Source organism: Pelophylax lessonae, assembly GCF_965119305.1.
Source record: "Pelophylax lessonae genome assembly, chromosome: 3".
Classification (NCBI taxonomy): Eukaryota; Metazoa; Chordata; class Amphibia; order Anura; family Ranidae; genus Pelophylax; species Pelophylax lessonae.
The window spans coordinates 330,293,886-330,310,727 of NC_138770.1; the positions used below are offsets into that span (position 1 = coordinate 330,293,886).

The 16,842-nt window shown below is 44.4% G+C and overlaps 1 protein-coding gene across 2 annotated transcripts in view; it reads left to right on the top strand.

Annotated features, from left to right (window-relative positions):
• LRRC1 (leucine rich repeat containing 1) overlaps positions 1 to 16,842 on the top strand; it is a 682,152-nt gene that overhangs the window by 244,463 nt on the left and 420,847 nt on the right. Inside the window, exon 5 of one of the 2 annotated variants that reach the window (XM_082250231.1) lies at positions 12,044 to 12,100. The exons of the other annotated variant lie outside the window; for it this stretch is intronic. Coding sequence (XP_082106357.1) covers positions 12,044 to 12,100 — 57 coding nt within the window. The remainder of the gene's footprint in view (positions 1 to 12,043; positions 12,101 to 16,842) is intronic. 2 annotated transcript variants of the gene reach the window in all.

Consider the following 16,842-nt stretch of genomic DNA (forward strand, 5'->3'; position numbering starts at 1 on the left):
TACACACATTTGAATATAGCCTTCAGACTATATTTTGAGGTAGGCTGCAGCCATCAACTTTATCCAATAGCGGGAAATTCCCATTTTTCAATCACTGTTTCCCATTTAAGCATGGGAGTGTTTTTTTTTCAAATCTTTTTTTTATTGTGGAGCGCGTTATAGATTATGAAAACGACTTTTGTGGGATTAGAAAGGACTTTCCAGATTTTAGGGTGAATTTTGAGTGTGGGTAGGGGATTTGTAGTCAATAGATGGTTTATTCTAAGCAGGGTGAAGTGTGAACATTGTGGCAGATTATATTTGTTTATTAGGGAGTATGGGAGACCTGGTGCTCCCTGAATATAGAAACTCTATCCAGTGGATATCATATTTATCCCATTGAACGGGAGGAGTATATAGGAGCAGTTTGGATAATATAGGTACTGGAAATTTGATATGGGTAGGGGTAGAACTTTCAAATTAAGTGAACACCAGATGTCGGCATATAATAAGGTACTCAGGGCTTCTACGTTGTTTCTACATGTTTCGATTTCAACGCAGAGGGGAGTATCAGAGGTTTTAAACCAGTATTTAATTTGGTCCAAGTCTGAGGCATAGTAATCATGCAGGTCAACCATACTCATGCCTCCCACGGATTTATGTTTAATCAGAGAAGAATGAGAACATCTAGGTTTTTTTACCTTGCCAGATAAATTGTTTCAAAAGCTGTGTGAGGTCTTTTAGGTTGGGGTGGTGGGATGTGTTGGGCTCTAAACAAATAGAAAATTTTCATTTTTGTAAGCAGCTAACCCACGACCGTTCAGTCCCAAAGATGCATTGTAGTTCCTTTTTTTATTTTTTTTTTCTAAAAGTGGTTTATAATTCAGTTCCGCTAGTTTTGAGTCATTGGTAGTTATTGATATCCCAAGGTAAGGAATACTGTCCTCAACTCATGTATATGAAAGTGATTGTTTGAGCTTCTTTGTCAGGTTCGGGGGTGTTCCTAGGTTGAGGAAAAGTGATTTAGTATAGTTAATTTTGTAGAAAGATACACGGCTAAATTCGTCGGGGTACTTTATGCACTAGTGGAACGGATATGGATGGGTTGGTCATCATTAAGATGACATCTGAAAAGAGATTGATTAGGTGGGGTCTGTCGTTAAATCTAAATCCATAAATTTCAGGTGAGTACGAAGGTTTTCTGCTAGTGGCTCAATCATTAAGTTTAAAATGGTGGGTGACGGGACAGCCTTGTCTAGTTCCGTTGGTGATGAGGAAAGCTTTTGACAGGAGACTGGATGTATATACCTGGATGGAGGGAGTTGAGTACAGAGCCAGAATCGGACCTTGAAAACCGAATTTGATCAGGGTCTGGTCATATATCTCCAGTTATTCTGTCAAACGCCTTCTCTGCATCTATAGAGAGAAGCAGAGAAAAAGTTGTTCGCTGTGCCGACGCATGTTGTACAATGTTCAAGATATGTCTAGTGGCATCTGATGTTTGCCTACTGGGGATAAAACCCATCTGGTCCTGTTGTATAAGTCGGGGAATTATGCATTTTAATCTCTGTGATAATATTTTGGTATACAGTTTGACGTCCGTATTCAGTAGAGAGATGGGCCTAAAATTTGAAGGGCTATCAGTCTCCTTGCCAGGTTTGGGAATGGTAACAACAAATGCTTTGAGCGTTTCTGAGGGGAATGCTGCTTTGTCTGCGGCTGCATTAAAAAGAGAGGTTAAATGAGGCGCTAAAATGGAACCAAAATCGTGGTAGTAATCATTGGAAAAACCGTTCAGACCAGGGGATTTCCCCTTGGGAAGGGAGTGTATGGTTTTGCACGTTTCCAGAATTGAGAAGGGTTTATTGAGTACATTCAGCTCAGAGGCTGTAAGTGAGGGTAGTTTGAGACATTCTAGAAAGGTTGTGATTGCAGATGCAGAGGGTTGAGTTTTTTGGGGGTCCTCTTTCAGCTTGTAAAGTGAGCTGTAATAGTCTGCAAATGTCCAGTAGTGCCAACTGCACAGAACTGGCAGAAACCAGTGGGATCCAGGTGTATACCCATCTACTGTCTGGAGAATCCTGGGCAGAAGTGGTCATGGAAGAGCTGCAGTCAAAAAGCAATATGTCTGATGTGCAAACAAGGCAACTATGCACGAAAACATAAGAACTGGGGTGAAGAGAAATGGCAGTTTTTTTTTTTTTCACCGAAGGGCTGGAGAGCTGTACAAATGAGTGTCTACAGACAACAGTGGAGCATCGTGAAGGTTCCTTGCAAGTTTAGGGCTGCATTTCTCCAAATGAAGTTGGAGATTTGGTCAGGATCAATGGTGTCTTCAACGCTGAGACATACAGATACTTATCCATCATCCCATACCATCAGGAAGACGTGTGATTGGCCCCAAATGTGTTCTGCAGCAGGACAACCACCCCAAACTTACAGACAATGTCATTAAGAACTATTTTCAGCATAAAGAACAACAAGGAGTTCTGGAACATAAAGTCTGTCTGGGATTACATGAATCGACAGAAGTTTTGAGGCGACCTACATCCATAGAAGATCTGTGGTTAGTTCTCCAATCTAGTGGTTTAGTTCCTTCAAAATCTATGTGCAAGTGTACCTAGAAGAATTGATGCTGTTTCGAAGGCAAACGGTGGTCACGCCAAATATTGATTTTGATTCAGATTTCTGTTTATTTCATTTAAATTTTGTTAGAGAGGAAGTAAACTTCCTCTGCAAACATCTACCTGTAGGTAGGCCTATAGTTAGGTTTACCTATAGGTAGTGTAAATATCTCCTAAACATGTACCGTTTAGGAGATATTTACATTACATGCAGCCACTGACATTTCTTTGGTGGGGAAAAAAAGAAAAATGGGTATATTTTATTTAGCCTGTGTACAAACTATGGTGTGTATATAAATATTTTTGAAAATGTGATCAATGCTGATGTCCTGTCTGCCTATCTCATTTCTGTAAATTGTCGGTCCAGGCAGTAGGTCAAAACATGGTTGAGAAAACAGGCAAATGGTCATTACACAGGACATCAAATACAGGCAAAATGCAGGTAGTCAGTCATAAGAGAAACCCCATCACTAATCTAGTGAGATATGGTAGCCACAAAAGTGCTCTACTATACAGAGGCCAGGTTGTGAGTGACCTTGGGGGCAATGGTAACGTGTCACTCCTTTTTGCACCTTTGGAGCATGCAATGCATGCATTGGCACAGCCTACTGACTGCATTAGAATGAATGTTTGCAGGTGTAGGCCCAGGGCTTAACCTCTTATTTTAGGAAGGAATCATGTCCTCCTGTGGTTTTCAGGTATTGGTGTGATGGTGAACACTGTTGCTGACCTAATTGGTACTGCTGACACTGGCGTGACTTGCAGTCAGAACAGTATTGCTGGCTTCACTGTCTCTGACACTGGCACTGGTTTGGCAGTGATCAGGACACTGGTGCTGGCGTATACTGGTCTGCCATCACTTAAATCGGGGACATTGGCACTAATGTGGCAGTGATCAGGGCACTGGTGCTGTCGAATACTGGTCTGTCGTCTCTGCAACCAGAGATTGACTATGTTGACACTGGGACCGTTGTGGCAGTGATTGGACACAGTTGCTGGCGTATACTGTTCTGGCGTCCCTGCAGTCAGTGACAGTGGTCGGTGACACGGATTGTTGTCACTAGCAAAAAGATAAACTGGTCCTGTACCCAGACAAGTTATCTGCTGTGTCAGAGGGGCATGTCAAACACAAGGCTTGTGGGCCGAATCCAGCCTGCCAGGCCATTTCATGTGGCCCTTGCTCCCAGGGCTTTTTTTCAGCTGGAAAGTGGTAGAACGCCATTCTGCCATCTCTGGCTCTTGCCTTCTGCTTCCCGCTCACCACTGTCACTTGTACACACAGAAAATTTTTACAAGGTCAACTTTTCTCTGTGGTTCATGGTTCTCACAGATCCCTGCCTGCCCTACATGCACTCATGACAGGGCACAGCAGGGACAGGTGCCAACCAGTGATCTTCCTGCAAGTGAAAGGCAGAGCGGCCTACAATGCTAGGAGGTACTAGAGCTGGGCCAGGTAGGTGTGGTGCGAGGAAGCTTTTTTTTTTTTTTTTCAGCAGGGAGAGATGAGGGCTGTGGAGAAGGATGTGTGCTGAGGTGTGAGATGGGGGAGAGTGGTGTAAAGAACAGAGCATTCATTGTGTACGTAGGGCACCCCTGAACCCTGCACTGTGTACATAGAGCACCCCTGAACCCTGCACTGTGCACGTAGGGCACCCCTGAACCCTGCACTGTGCACATAGGGCACCCCTGAACCCTGCACTGTGCACATAGGGCACCCCTGAACCCTGCACTGTGCACGTAGGGCACCCCTGAACCCTGCACTGTGCACGTAGGGCACCCCTGAACCCTGCACTGTGCACGTAGGGCACCCCTGAACCCTGCACTGTGCACGTAGGGCACCCCTGAACCCTGCACTGTGTACGTAGGGCACCCCTGAACCCTGCACTGTGTACGTAGGGCACCCCTGAACCCTGCACTGTGTACGTAGGGCACCCCTGAACCCTGCACTGTGTACGTAGGGCACCCCTGAACCCTGCACTGTGTACGTAGGGCACCCCCCTTGAACCCTGCACTGTGTACGTAGGGCGCCCTCCTTGAACCCTGCACTGTGTACGTAGGGCGCCCTCCTTGAACCCTGCACTGTGTACGTAGGGCGCCCTCCTTGAACCCTGCACTGTGTACGTAGGGCGCCCTCCTTGAACCCTGCACTGTGTACGTAGGGCGCCCTCCTTGAACCCTGCACTGTGTACGTAGGGCGCCCTCCTTAAACCCTGCACTGTGTACGTAGGGCGCCCTCCTTGAACCCTGCACTGTGTACGTAGGGCGCCCTCCTTGAACCCTGCACTGTGTACGTAGGGCGCCCTCCTTGAACCCTGCACTGTGTACGTAGGGCACCCCTGAACCCTGCACTGTGTGCGTAGGGCGCCCTCCTTGAACCCTGCACTGTGTACGTAGGGCGCCCTCCTTGAACCCTGCACTGTGTGCGTAGGGCGCCCTCCTTGAACCCTGCACTGTGTACGTAGGGCGCCCTCCTTGAACCCTGCACTGTGTACGTAGGGCGCCCTCCTTGAACCCTGCACTGTGTACGTAGGGCGCCCTCCTTGAACCCTGCACTGTGTACGTAGGGCGCCCTCCTTGAACCCTGCACTGTGTACGTAGGGCGCCCTCCTTGAACCCTGCACTGTGTACGTAGGGCGCCCTCCTTGAACCCTGCACTGTGTACGTAGGGCGCCCTCCTTGAACCCTGCACTGTGTACGTAGGGCGCCCTCCTTGAACCCTGCACTGTGTACGTAGGGCGCCCTCCTTGAACCCTGCACTGTGTACGTAGGGCGCCCTCCTTGAACCCTGCACTGTGTACGTAGGGCGCCCTCCTTGAACCCTGCACTGTGTACGTAGGGCGCCCTCCTTGAACCCTGCACTGTGTACGTAGGGCGCCCTCCTTGAACCCTGCACTGTGTACGTAGGGCGCCCTCCTTGAACCCTGCACTGTGTACGTAGGGCGCCCTCCTTGAACCCTGCACTGTGTACGTAGGGCGCCCTCCTTGAACCCTGCACTGTGTACGTAGGGCGCCCTCCTTGAACCCTGCACTGTGTACGTAGGGCGCCCTCCTTGAACCCTGCACTGTGTACGTAGGGCGCCCTCCTTGAACCCTGCACTGTGTACGTAGGGCGCCCTCCTTGAACCCTGCACTGTGTACGTAGGGCGCCCTCCTTGAACCCTGCACTGTGTACGTAGGGCGCCCTCCTTGAACCCTGCACTCGGTTCGCCACGTAAACCTAAACCCTGCACTCGGTACGCCACTTAATCCTGAACCCTGCACTCGGTACGCCACTTAATCCTGAACCCTGCACTCGGTACGCCACTTAATCCTGAACCCTGCACTCGGTACGCCACTTAATCCTGAACCCTGCACTCGGTACGCCACTTAATCCTGAACCCTGCACTCGGTACGCCACTTAATCCTGAACCCTGCACTCGGTACGCCACTTAATCCTGAACCCTGCACTCGGTACGCCACTTAATCCTGAACCCTGCACTCGGTACGCCACTTAATCCTGAACCCTGCACTCGGTACGCCACTTAATCCTGAACCCTGCACTCAGGATGTAGCGCACTCCTGGACTAAGCATACATAGGCTTACAGATACAATTGGCCCTTTGAGGGCAACCATAATGTGATGAAATTTACCCTGATCCACCAGATCCCCGTATTTTTACACCAGATTTAGATAAACTAACAAAATTAAGCCAAACTCTAGCTAATAGTTCTTAAGCAGTCACAGGAAATCATTTCTGTTTTAGGGGATACAGGTTTTACATAAAAGTTGATCTTTGCAAGCACCCCCTGTCAGTGGTAAATGTTTTTTTGAACCCCTAACTGCCAAAACTGCAGGATGGCATGTTCTGTTGAAAAACAGGCTTGCTGGCCAGATCACCACATGAAAATAAAGAGAGCCCAAAATAAGAAAGCTGTTGCAGCCATCGCATCTAAGAACTGGTAAGCTGCAATATAACAAATGTTTGCTTTTTGATTTACTACTGCATAAACTCCCTCCCGCTGCCCCCTCTTAGGGTTCTAAACACTGGGAGGCGGGCATTCGGGTCATGTAACCACTGTGATTGGTGATCACATGATCACAAAGCTTCCGATCGCTAGAATGCATCGGGAACTTTCCGATAACCGCCGGCTACCATGCTGGGAGCACAAAGGGAGCTAGCTCTCAGCATGGTAAGTGTTTTACACCGGGGCGCATGCATATGTTAATTTGACACTCAAGGCAAACCTATACAGGTGCATCTCCTAAAATTAGAATATCATCAAAAGTTTATTTCAGTAATTTATTTCAAAAAGTGAAACTCCTATATTTTGTATAGATGCATTACCCACAGAGTCATATATTTCAAGTATTTTTTTATTTTTTATTTTGATATGGTTTACAGCTAGTGAAAAAAATAAATCCTGTGTCTTAGAAAACTAGAATATTACATAGAACCAATAATAAAAAAGGATTCTGATATAGAAATGTTGACTTATTGAAAAGTATGTCCATGTACCATATAGTATGCATGCAATACTTGGTTGGGGCTCCTTTTGCATTAATTACTGCATCAATGCGACCTGTCATGGAAGCGATCAGCATGTGGCACTGTTGAGGTGTTATGGAAGCCCAAGTTGCTTTAATAGCGGCCTTTAGCTCGTCTGCATTTTGGGGTCTGGTGGAAAAATAAATCGGCATCTCCATAAAGCTGGTCAACAGAGGGAAGCATGAAGTGCTCTAGAAATTCCTGCTAGAGGGCTGCGCTGACTTTGGACTTGATAAAACTCACTGGACCAACATCAGCAGGTGACATGGCTCCCCAATTCATCATGGAGTGTGGAAAATGTTGCATTTCGTTTGGAAATCAAGGTCTTAGTCTGGAGGAAGGCTGGAGAGGCACATAATCCAAGTTGCATGAGGTCCAGTGTGAAGTTTCTACAGTCTGTGATGATTTAGGGAGCCATGTCATCTGCTGGTGTTGGTCCACTGTGTTTTTAGCAAGTCAGTGCAGCCCTCTACCAGAAAATTCTTGAGCACTTCATGCTTCCCTCCACTGACCAGCTTTATCGAGATGCTGATTTCATTTTCCAGCAGAACTTGGCACCTGCCCACACTGCCTAAAGTACCAATACCTAGTTTAATGATCATGGCTATCTATGTGCTTGATTGGCCAGCCAACTCGCCTGACCTAAACCTCATAGAGAATCTGTGCAGTATTGTCAAGAGGAAGGTGAGACACCAGACCCAATAATGCAGATGATTTGAAGGTCACTATCAAAGAAACCTGGGCTTCCATACCACCTCAGTAGTCCACAGACTGATCGCCTCCATGCCACTCCGCATTGATGCAGTAATTCATCCAAAAGGAGCCCCAACCAGGTACGGAGTGCATACTATACTGTACATGAACGTCTTTTCGGTAAACCAACATTTCTATAAAAATCCTTTTTTTTATTGGTCTTATGTAATCTAATTTTGTGAATTTTGGGTTTTCACTAGCTGTAAGCCATAGTCCTCAAAATTAAGAGGAAATGCTTGAAATATATCACTCCGTGTGTAATGCATCTATATAAAATATACGAGTTTCACTTTTTGAATTGAATTACTGAAATTAACTTTTTGATCATATGCTAATTTTTTGAGGTGTACCTGTATAATAGATATGTTTTAAGTGTGATTTCTTTTTAGAGGATTGATGTGGTATTTTCATGCATCCTGATGAAACTAGTCTTGGCGAAACAACATATTGACACATGAAGATCTTCTTACCAACATTGGAATTCCCAAAGATGATTACAGTTATTAATGTATATGGACAGTCGAAATCGATGAGCACCAAAATATTTTTATTTCATATGAAATTTCTTAATGTCTTAAAATGTGTACAATAAAAGTTTATAATTTTGTATAGACTCCATGTTTGGCCTTTATAGTCCAAATCCCACCCCCCCCCCTTTTTTTCTATTTAGGGCCGCATATTTGTGGTCGGGTCGCTCGTTGGGAAGGCCCACATGCCGAGAGGCCATAAACATGGAAATAATTGGATGGATCCAATATATGTGATAATCCGTGATTGTATATACATAACATCAATTAAGAACCATGTAATACTGCATCTCATGTAAATGTGACAAAAAGTGCAGCGTGCAAAAAATAGAAGTCCAATCACACTACAACCTTTAAAGGAAAAGTGCAATAGTGTAAAAAGTCCTTAAAGGTATAAAATATAAAAATTGTATAAAATAAAATGTCTACATTGATTAGTGAAATTCATAAATATGAAGAAAATCTTTAGAGATCCAGTGAAGAAAAAGGAAAAAACATCAATAGTGCTTCCAACACCAAACAGGAAAATTTGCAGCAGTGCTTACCAGAGATAATGGATGCTAATGTTAACATAGTCGCACAAGCATGGCATATTGAAGCCTTGCCTGAACAACCATTGGTATCAGATTCCTCCTCCGATCTTTAAAGTGCAGAGATAATGGATTCCAATGCTGTTAACATAGTCGCAGGCGCATAGGGTGATAAGGCCTTGCTGAAACGACCCTTAGTATCAGATTCCTCCTCCGATCTTTAAAGTGCTCCAAAAAATAAAAATACTCCACATAGTGTAATACTATCCAAGAACATGACTTTATTCAAAAGTAACCAAACTTACATTTCCCATGTGTGAACAGGCATTCAAATAAAATCGCATATAGGGGCAAATGGGCGCAAAGTTAGAAAATAAGCTCACTGGGTTGGAGTGAACTTATTTTCTATATCCTAATATTTTTTGCACAGGTTTTCACGCTGCACTTTTTGTCACATATACATGAGATGCAGTATTACATGATTCCTAATTACATACCATGACCATGGTTTTACAGGTTTAACAATATAGTTTTATTGTAGTGCCAGCAGCTGGTTAATTTATTTTTTAGCAAGCGCAGTAGTCCTCCCAAATTTACATGAAGAGTTTAACTACCTCCCACCCGGGCCATTGTAGATATACGGCCGGGCGGGAGTCTCGTCCTTCTGAATGGACGTTCCGGAACGTCCTTCAGAAGGAGAGAGATCGCACCGCCGCGGGCACGCGCATCGGCGCGATCTCGATGTGCCTGTGTCCCTCGGACACAGAGCAACATCATTCGGCAGGAGGGCCCTGTGATTGGCCCTCCTGATCACATGACGGCTGTGTCCAATCACAGCCGTCATGTAATGTAAATAGAGCCGTTGTAACGGCTTCGATCTCTTCTACTCCTGACAGATCCTGTCAGTGAGGAGAAGAGGGATGATCGGTGCTGCTGCGGGGGTGATCAGTGAGTATTTCTAATTACTCACTGATCACAGGGGGGGTCTCTGCTGGTAATCAGAACATTGATTACCAGTGCAGCCCTGGGGGGGGGGGAGGGGTGCCACTAAGCCACCAGGGATGCCCACCCATGACCACCAGGGATGCCCACTATGGCCACCAGGGATGGCAAGCAGGGCTCAGAGAGCCCCCCAGTGCCCTCCCTATCAGTGTTGCCCACCAATGCCATCTATCAGTGCTGCCCACCAGTGCCGTTATTGCCATCTATCAGTGCTGCCCACCAGTGCCCATTAGTGCCCATCAGTGCCCCCATCAGTGCCGATCAGTGCCACCCATCAGTGCCGATCAGTGCCGATCATTGCCGCCCAACAGTGCCACCTATCAGTGCCCATCAGTGCCGCCAATCAGTGCCCATCAGTGCTGCCTATCAGTGCCCATCAGCGCTGCCTATCAGTGCCCACCAATGCTGCATATCAGTGCTATCTATCAGTGCCACATATCAGTGCCCATCAGTGCTGCATATCAGTGCTACCTATCAGTGCTGCATATCAGTGCCACCCCATCAGTGCCATCCCATCAGTGTCTCCTCATCAGTGCCTGTCAGTGCGGCATCATCAGTGCTCATCAGTGCAGGAAAAAACATATCTATTTACAAAATTTTATAACCTAAACAAAAAAATTTTTTTTTTTTTTCAAACTTTTCTGTCTTTTTTTATTTGTGCACCAAAAAAGAAAAAACCTGGCAGTGATCAAATACCACCGAAAGAAAGCTCTATTTGTGGGGAAAAAATGACACAAATTTGGTTTAGGTACAATGTTGCATGACCGCGCAATTGTCATTCAAAATGCAACAGCGCTAAAAGATGAAAATTGGTCTGGGAAGGAAGGGGGTTTAAGTGCCCAGTATTGAGGTGGTTAAAGACCAGTATTTTAGTTACAGGTGGGCTTATGTGCAGGCAGTCCACGGGTTACAAAAAAGATAGTTTGTGTAGGTTTGTTCTTAAGTTGAAATTGTAACTAAGTAGGAACAGGTACATTCTTTAAGTGTAAAAAGTTTTGCATAGCATGTGGAAGGGTTAACACCCCCATAATTGTGTTGCTGTCTGTGCCCCTGTTCAGAAAATTTAATTTCCCTTTGGTCCATGTAACAGTTGGATTTTGGAAATGTTTTTGGTTGTGGAAACAAGGATTTGTGATAAAGCTTCAGTGAGACACCTTTTTTCCCATGATAACTCTTATAGGAGTGAATTTCCCTTCCTATGGTTAGATTTCCTCTCACTTCTGTTGTCTCCCTCCGTTTGTAAGTATTTGATGTATGTAACTCAGGGACTGCCGGTTATAGGTGTTGTGTGCTTGAATCTATATCTCTTGAGCACTGCAAGATCTCCATGCCCCACTTTATCCAAAACTAAAAAAAAAAAAAAAACAATCTCTTGGACTACAAGATCTGAATGCCCAAAAATGGCTAGAATGGGGCTTTAATGACACATTTGTATGTTTTTTTTTTTGTTCAGTCAAGGGCTGCAGCAGTGTGCATAGACCTATTTATTTTAAAATGAATGAATGTTCTGTATAAAGAGGCAGATCTAAAAAAAATAAATTTACTGTAATTGAATGCATTACTAAATTTCTTCATACTTCCATAAATGTATTTTTAAATACAAGCTGTGAAGTACCTAAATTTAACCTGGCATCAATCTCTTGCAATCCCCTGCACAGCAAAGCTCCGTGAAGAGGAGGGAGAACTGTTTTAAGGAGCCAATCGGGTGTGCTGCAGTACAAGGGACCTGCCGATAGGAAGAGGGAACAAAGTGAAAAAGAGATGAGCATGTCAGTGTGCTGCTTCTCCTTTCACTGTCCATTCACAGACTCAGGGAGGGACTAGACCTGTAAGTGAAACTGCAGCAGAGAAAGATCAGGCCTCTGACCTGCTGTTTTGGAGACCTTTGTAAATCTCAGACTGAATAGAAATACAAATCCTTTTGCAGGTTAAAATGCACTTGTGTGCCTTGTGAGTGGCTTTCTTCATAGTTAAGGAATGCTAATAGTATTCGGTTATGAGGTGAAGAACTTTCCACTTATGTACATAAACTTTTAATCTGTATTTGAATCTTTATTGTTACTTTTTGTTTATTACACTAAAGCCTTTTTTTTCTTTTTCAGCCTAACAAACCTGGCTTCATTAGAGCTGAGAGAAAATTTACTGACCTATTTACCAGAGTAAGTTAATGGCTTTTATTTGCTGGGGGCTGTTTTTTCCAATTAGCTCCAATAAAAAATGTGTGCACAGAATGTCGACTGTCAGCGTTTACATGTTAAAACCAATGCCTTTAAGCCTTTAAAACAATTGTAATATTTTTTTTTTGCGGTCAGTAATAAAATCATTATAGATTAACATTATACACATTACAGATTCATATGTGAGCTGTTGTTCCAGATTGATCTAGAGGTCCTACATAATTACCAGCCCTGCTAGGAAGCACTTTCTTTTTGTACATCATGGGACACAGAGCCATAAATCATAACATATGGGTTATATACAGTCAGGTCCATAAATATTGGGACATCAACACAATTCTAATCTTTTTGGCTCTATACACCACCACAATGGATTTTAAATGAAACAAACTTTAACTGCAGACTTTCAGCTTTAATTTGAGGGTATTTACATCCAAATCAGGTGAAAGGTGTAGGAATTGCAACAGTTTGTATATGTGCCTCCCACTTTTTAAGGGACGAAAAGTAATGGGACAATTAGCTGCTCAGCTGTTCCATGGCCAGGTGTGTGTTATTCCCTCATTATCCCATTTACAAGGAGCAGATAAAAGGTCCAGAGTTCATTTCAAATGTGCTATTTGCATTTGGAATCTGTTCCCGTCAACTCTAAATATGAGATCCAAAGATCTGTCACTATCAGTGAAGCAAGCCATTAGGCTGAAAAAACAAAACAAACCCATCGGAGAGATATCAAAAACATTAGGCGTGGCCAAATAAACTGTTTGGAACATCCTTAAAAAGAAAGAGCGCACCGGTGAGCTCAGCAACACCAAAAGACCCGGAAGACCACGGAAAACAACTGTGGTGGATGACTGAAGAATTCTTTCCCTGGTGAAGAAAACACCCTTCACAACAGTTGGCGAGATCAAGAGCACTCTCCAGGAGGTAGGTGTATGTGTGTCAAAGTCAACAGTGAAGAGAAGACTTCACCAGAGAGAATACAGAGGGTACACCACAAGATGTAAACCATTGGTGAGCTTTAAAAACAGGAAGGCCAGATTAGTTTGCCAAACAACATCTAAAAAAGCCTTTACCGTTCTGGAACAACATCCTATGGACAGATAAGACCAAGATCAACTTGTACCAGAGTGATGGGAAGAGAAGAGTATGGAGAAGGAAAGGAACTGCTCATGATCCAAAGCATAGCACCTCATCAGTGAAGCATGGTGGTGGTAGTGTCATGGCATGGGCATGTATGGCTGCCAATGGAACTAGTTCTCTTGTATTTATTGATGTGACTGCTGACAAAAGCAGCAGGATGAATTCTGAAGTGTTTCGGGCAATATTATCTGCTCATATTCAGCCAAATGCTTCAGAACTCATTGGCCAGCGCTTCACAGTGCAGATGGACAATGAGCCGAAGCATACTGCAAAAGCAACCAAAGAGTTTAAGGGAAAGAAGTGGAATGTTATGCAATGGCCAAGTCAATCGCCTAACCTGAATCCGATTGAGCATGCATTTCACATGCTGAAGACAAAACTGAAGTGAAAATGTCCCAAGAACAAGCAGGAACTGAAGACAGTTGCAATAGAGGCCTGGCAGAGCATCACCAGTGATGAAACCCAGCGTCTGGTGATGTCTGTGTTCCAGACTTCAGGCTGTAATTGACTGCAAAGGATTTGCAACCAAGTATTAAAAAGTGAAAGTTTGATTTAGAAATGTTAATCTGTCCCATTTACTTTTGGTCCCTCAAAAAGTGGGAGGCACATATACAAACTGTTGTAATTCCTTGCACTGTTCACCTGATTTGGTTGTAAATACCCTGAAATTAAAGCTGAAAATCTGCAGTTAAAGCACACCTTGTGTGTTTCATTTCAAATCCATTGTGGTGGTGTATAGAGCCAAAAAGATAGAATTGTGTTGATGTCCCAATATTTATGGACCTGTCTGTAGCCACCTTTTAGGTGAAGGACACTGGCAACCAATCAACGGATGCTCCCCTATATAACCCCTACCCCACAGGAAGTACCTCAGTTTTTTCGCCAGTGTCTAAAGGTAATGGTTACTGTGGAAAGTCTCTCCACATTTCTCTTCAAGGAAGAAAGAAGATATGCTACATACCCCGATCAAAGATCACTGAATCTAAGGGGTTCGCTATCAGATTCATCTAAAACAGCCAATGGACTAAAAAGATACAAGGTTTTGCCTGTAAAGCTGTCCTTTTTAGGCACTGGACTCTGGGATCCGGACCCTTGGAATACCAAATCCCAAAGACGCTCCCTGCAGGGTGCTCTACAGCCGTGGTCCTCCACTCCGGTCTTCGGGGCCTCTAACAGGCCAGATTTTAAGTATTGCCTTGGGGAGATGCAGACTAGAATACTGCAATCACTGAGCAGCAAATGAGATCACCTGTGATGTAATTTAGTTATCTTGCAAACCTGGCCTGTTTGTGGACCCAAGGACCGGAGTTGAGGACCACTGCTCTACAGGTCCAAGGCTGTGGCCCCTCTAAAACAAGGGGACCCAGTCCTTGAAGGTCTCCAAGATGGGTGAATATTGATTCCTGTTTCAAAGCCGAATCCTGCAGCAGGACTGCTGAGTCCACTTTAAAATATTTACACATACAGCAAACCTTGAAGGTAAATATTGCTGGCATAGTTGCAGATCGTAAATATTTTTGCACTGTTCCCTTTTAGGCCCCTTGCACACTGCAGCTTAAAAATGCTCAGTACAGCTTTTTTTTTTTTTTTTTATGAGCTAAAATAGAGCCTATTCATTCTAATGTGCCTATGCACACAGGCGTGTAAATGAGTGCCGCGTATTCTTCAGTAAGAACAAAATAGAAAAATCTGCATTTTTGGACAGTAATTTACGCCTAATGCGCAGATTTGCGTGCAAATGCGATCAAATGAACGCACACGATATAATACTGTTGATCAGAGGCACGAATTTACGTGAATTTGCGCAAACGCATATGCTTGGAAATGCGCAAAAATAATCGCAAATGCGCGCTTTTCAATAAGACAAAAATTACGGCTGAAAAAGGAGATGCTCAAACAGGAGTATCGTGTGCAAGAGGCCTAAAAAGATAACAGAGACCGAGTGTCATGTGAGTCTCTGCATGAGACTATGGATGTTAATCCTAGGCAAAATACATCTTGTTAAGCATTATTTCTATACTTGTTTTTCTGACACTGTTTTCACACTGTGCTGATTACCTGAGAGGTATCAGCGGTGACAAGCCAATGTGTGCATGAGACTATTGATGTTAAGCTATGCAAAATGCATTTTGTTGAAAGCTCTGACTTTTCCCTAGGTATTAAATGTGCCATTTATATCAATTGTAATTATATGAGCTTGTGTAGTTGTGGGATGATGCAAAATTTGTTTAAACATTATTTCTTTGCCTATTGTTATCACACTGTTTTTTTGCCCTGGGCTGATCACATGAAAGGTATCAGCTGTGACAAGATTCAGCCTAAGCTGCTCTCACCCCATGTGGTTGCTGTTTTCGCTTTGGCGCATAATCACCCGCATGTTCGTCCCCTCCCTTGATAGCGTGTCTGTGGTGAAGGCCTATTCGCGCGTGTGAAAATCTTCACCTTTTAAATAGAGGCATGCGCTGCATGGAGGGAGTGTTGAATGCAATTGGCATGCACATGGACGCCACATAGCACGCCATGCATGAGAAGTACAGCATAAATAGGCGCGATTTAGAAGGAACTGTGTCCATCATGCTAGCCTCTGCCAAGGCTGGAGGGGACACAGAGCAGCAGCAGCTGGGCTGCGTGAGTCACTGTGGGTGTATGTTTACTGGCACAAACAGGTCTTGTATCTTGGGATAATCAGTGCTGTGTGTGATAAACTGTATAAGCTTGGCACAAGCCTTGGGTAAAGTGAAGTTAGTACCCCAAGTTTGTCTTGCTATAAAGCAATGTCTGCCCGAAAGAGGGCTGGTAGGGGCACTGTGATGCCACCATCAGGCCTTGAAGGTCCTAGCAGTGCTTCCTCTGTGTGTACTCTTCCCCCCCCCCCCCCTGAACAGCCAGAGGCGACTAGCCAATCTGAGCCATTATGGTTGTCATGCATAGTAGCTACCCCAGGTGCTTCTGCCGCAACCTACATCACCATCACTAAGGACAGTTTGGCATCGGCATTAGCCAGCCTTGAGGGTAAGATGGCTGACATGATTGCAGCATCACTAACAGGGAAGAAATGTGATAGATCCCCCTCACCTGAGCCACCCCCTGAATTCAGTTCAGGATTGGGCAGAGGATGTGGAAGAAGTAGCTGATAATAACAGTATAGTAGGTCAAGCTGAGGTTTCCACTTCTGGGGAGTCAGGGTCAGAGGAGTCTTTCAGCCTCTCAAACCCAGAGATTATTTGTTAAGTCTCTTACCGCAATGGTCTGGTCTGGACACAAATTTCCTCCCTTAGAGACAGCTGAAGTCTCCTTTTCCTCTCTAGGTTGATTGCGCCCTCCTCATAGTACTCGGACGTTTCCCATGCATCCGCTCATGGAGCAAGAAATGTATGATTGGGACCATCCTGATGATAGGATTTTTTTTTTGTTCCGCCTTAAAGGTTTAACTATTGTATCATATGGAGGAAAAAAAGTTTACTAAGAAATGGTATATACCCACTGTGGATGCTGCCATTTCTTTGGTTAACCAGAGTTTAACTTGCCCTGTGGATAATGCCCAGCAGATAAGAAGTTGGAATCTTTATTGAAAGCCTCCTTTG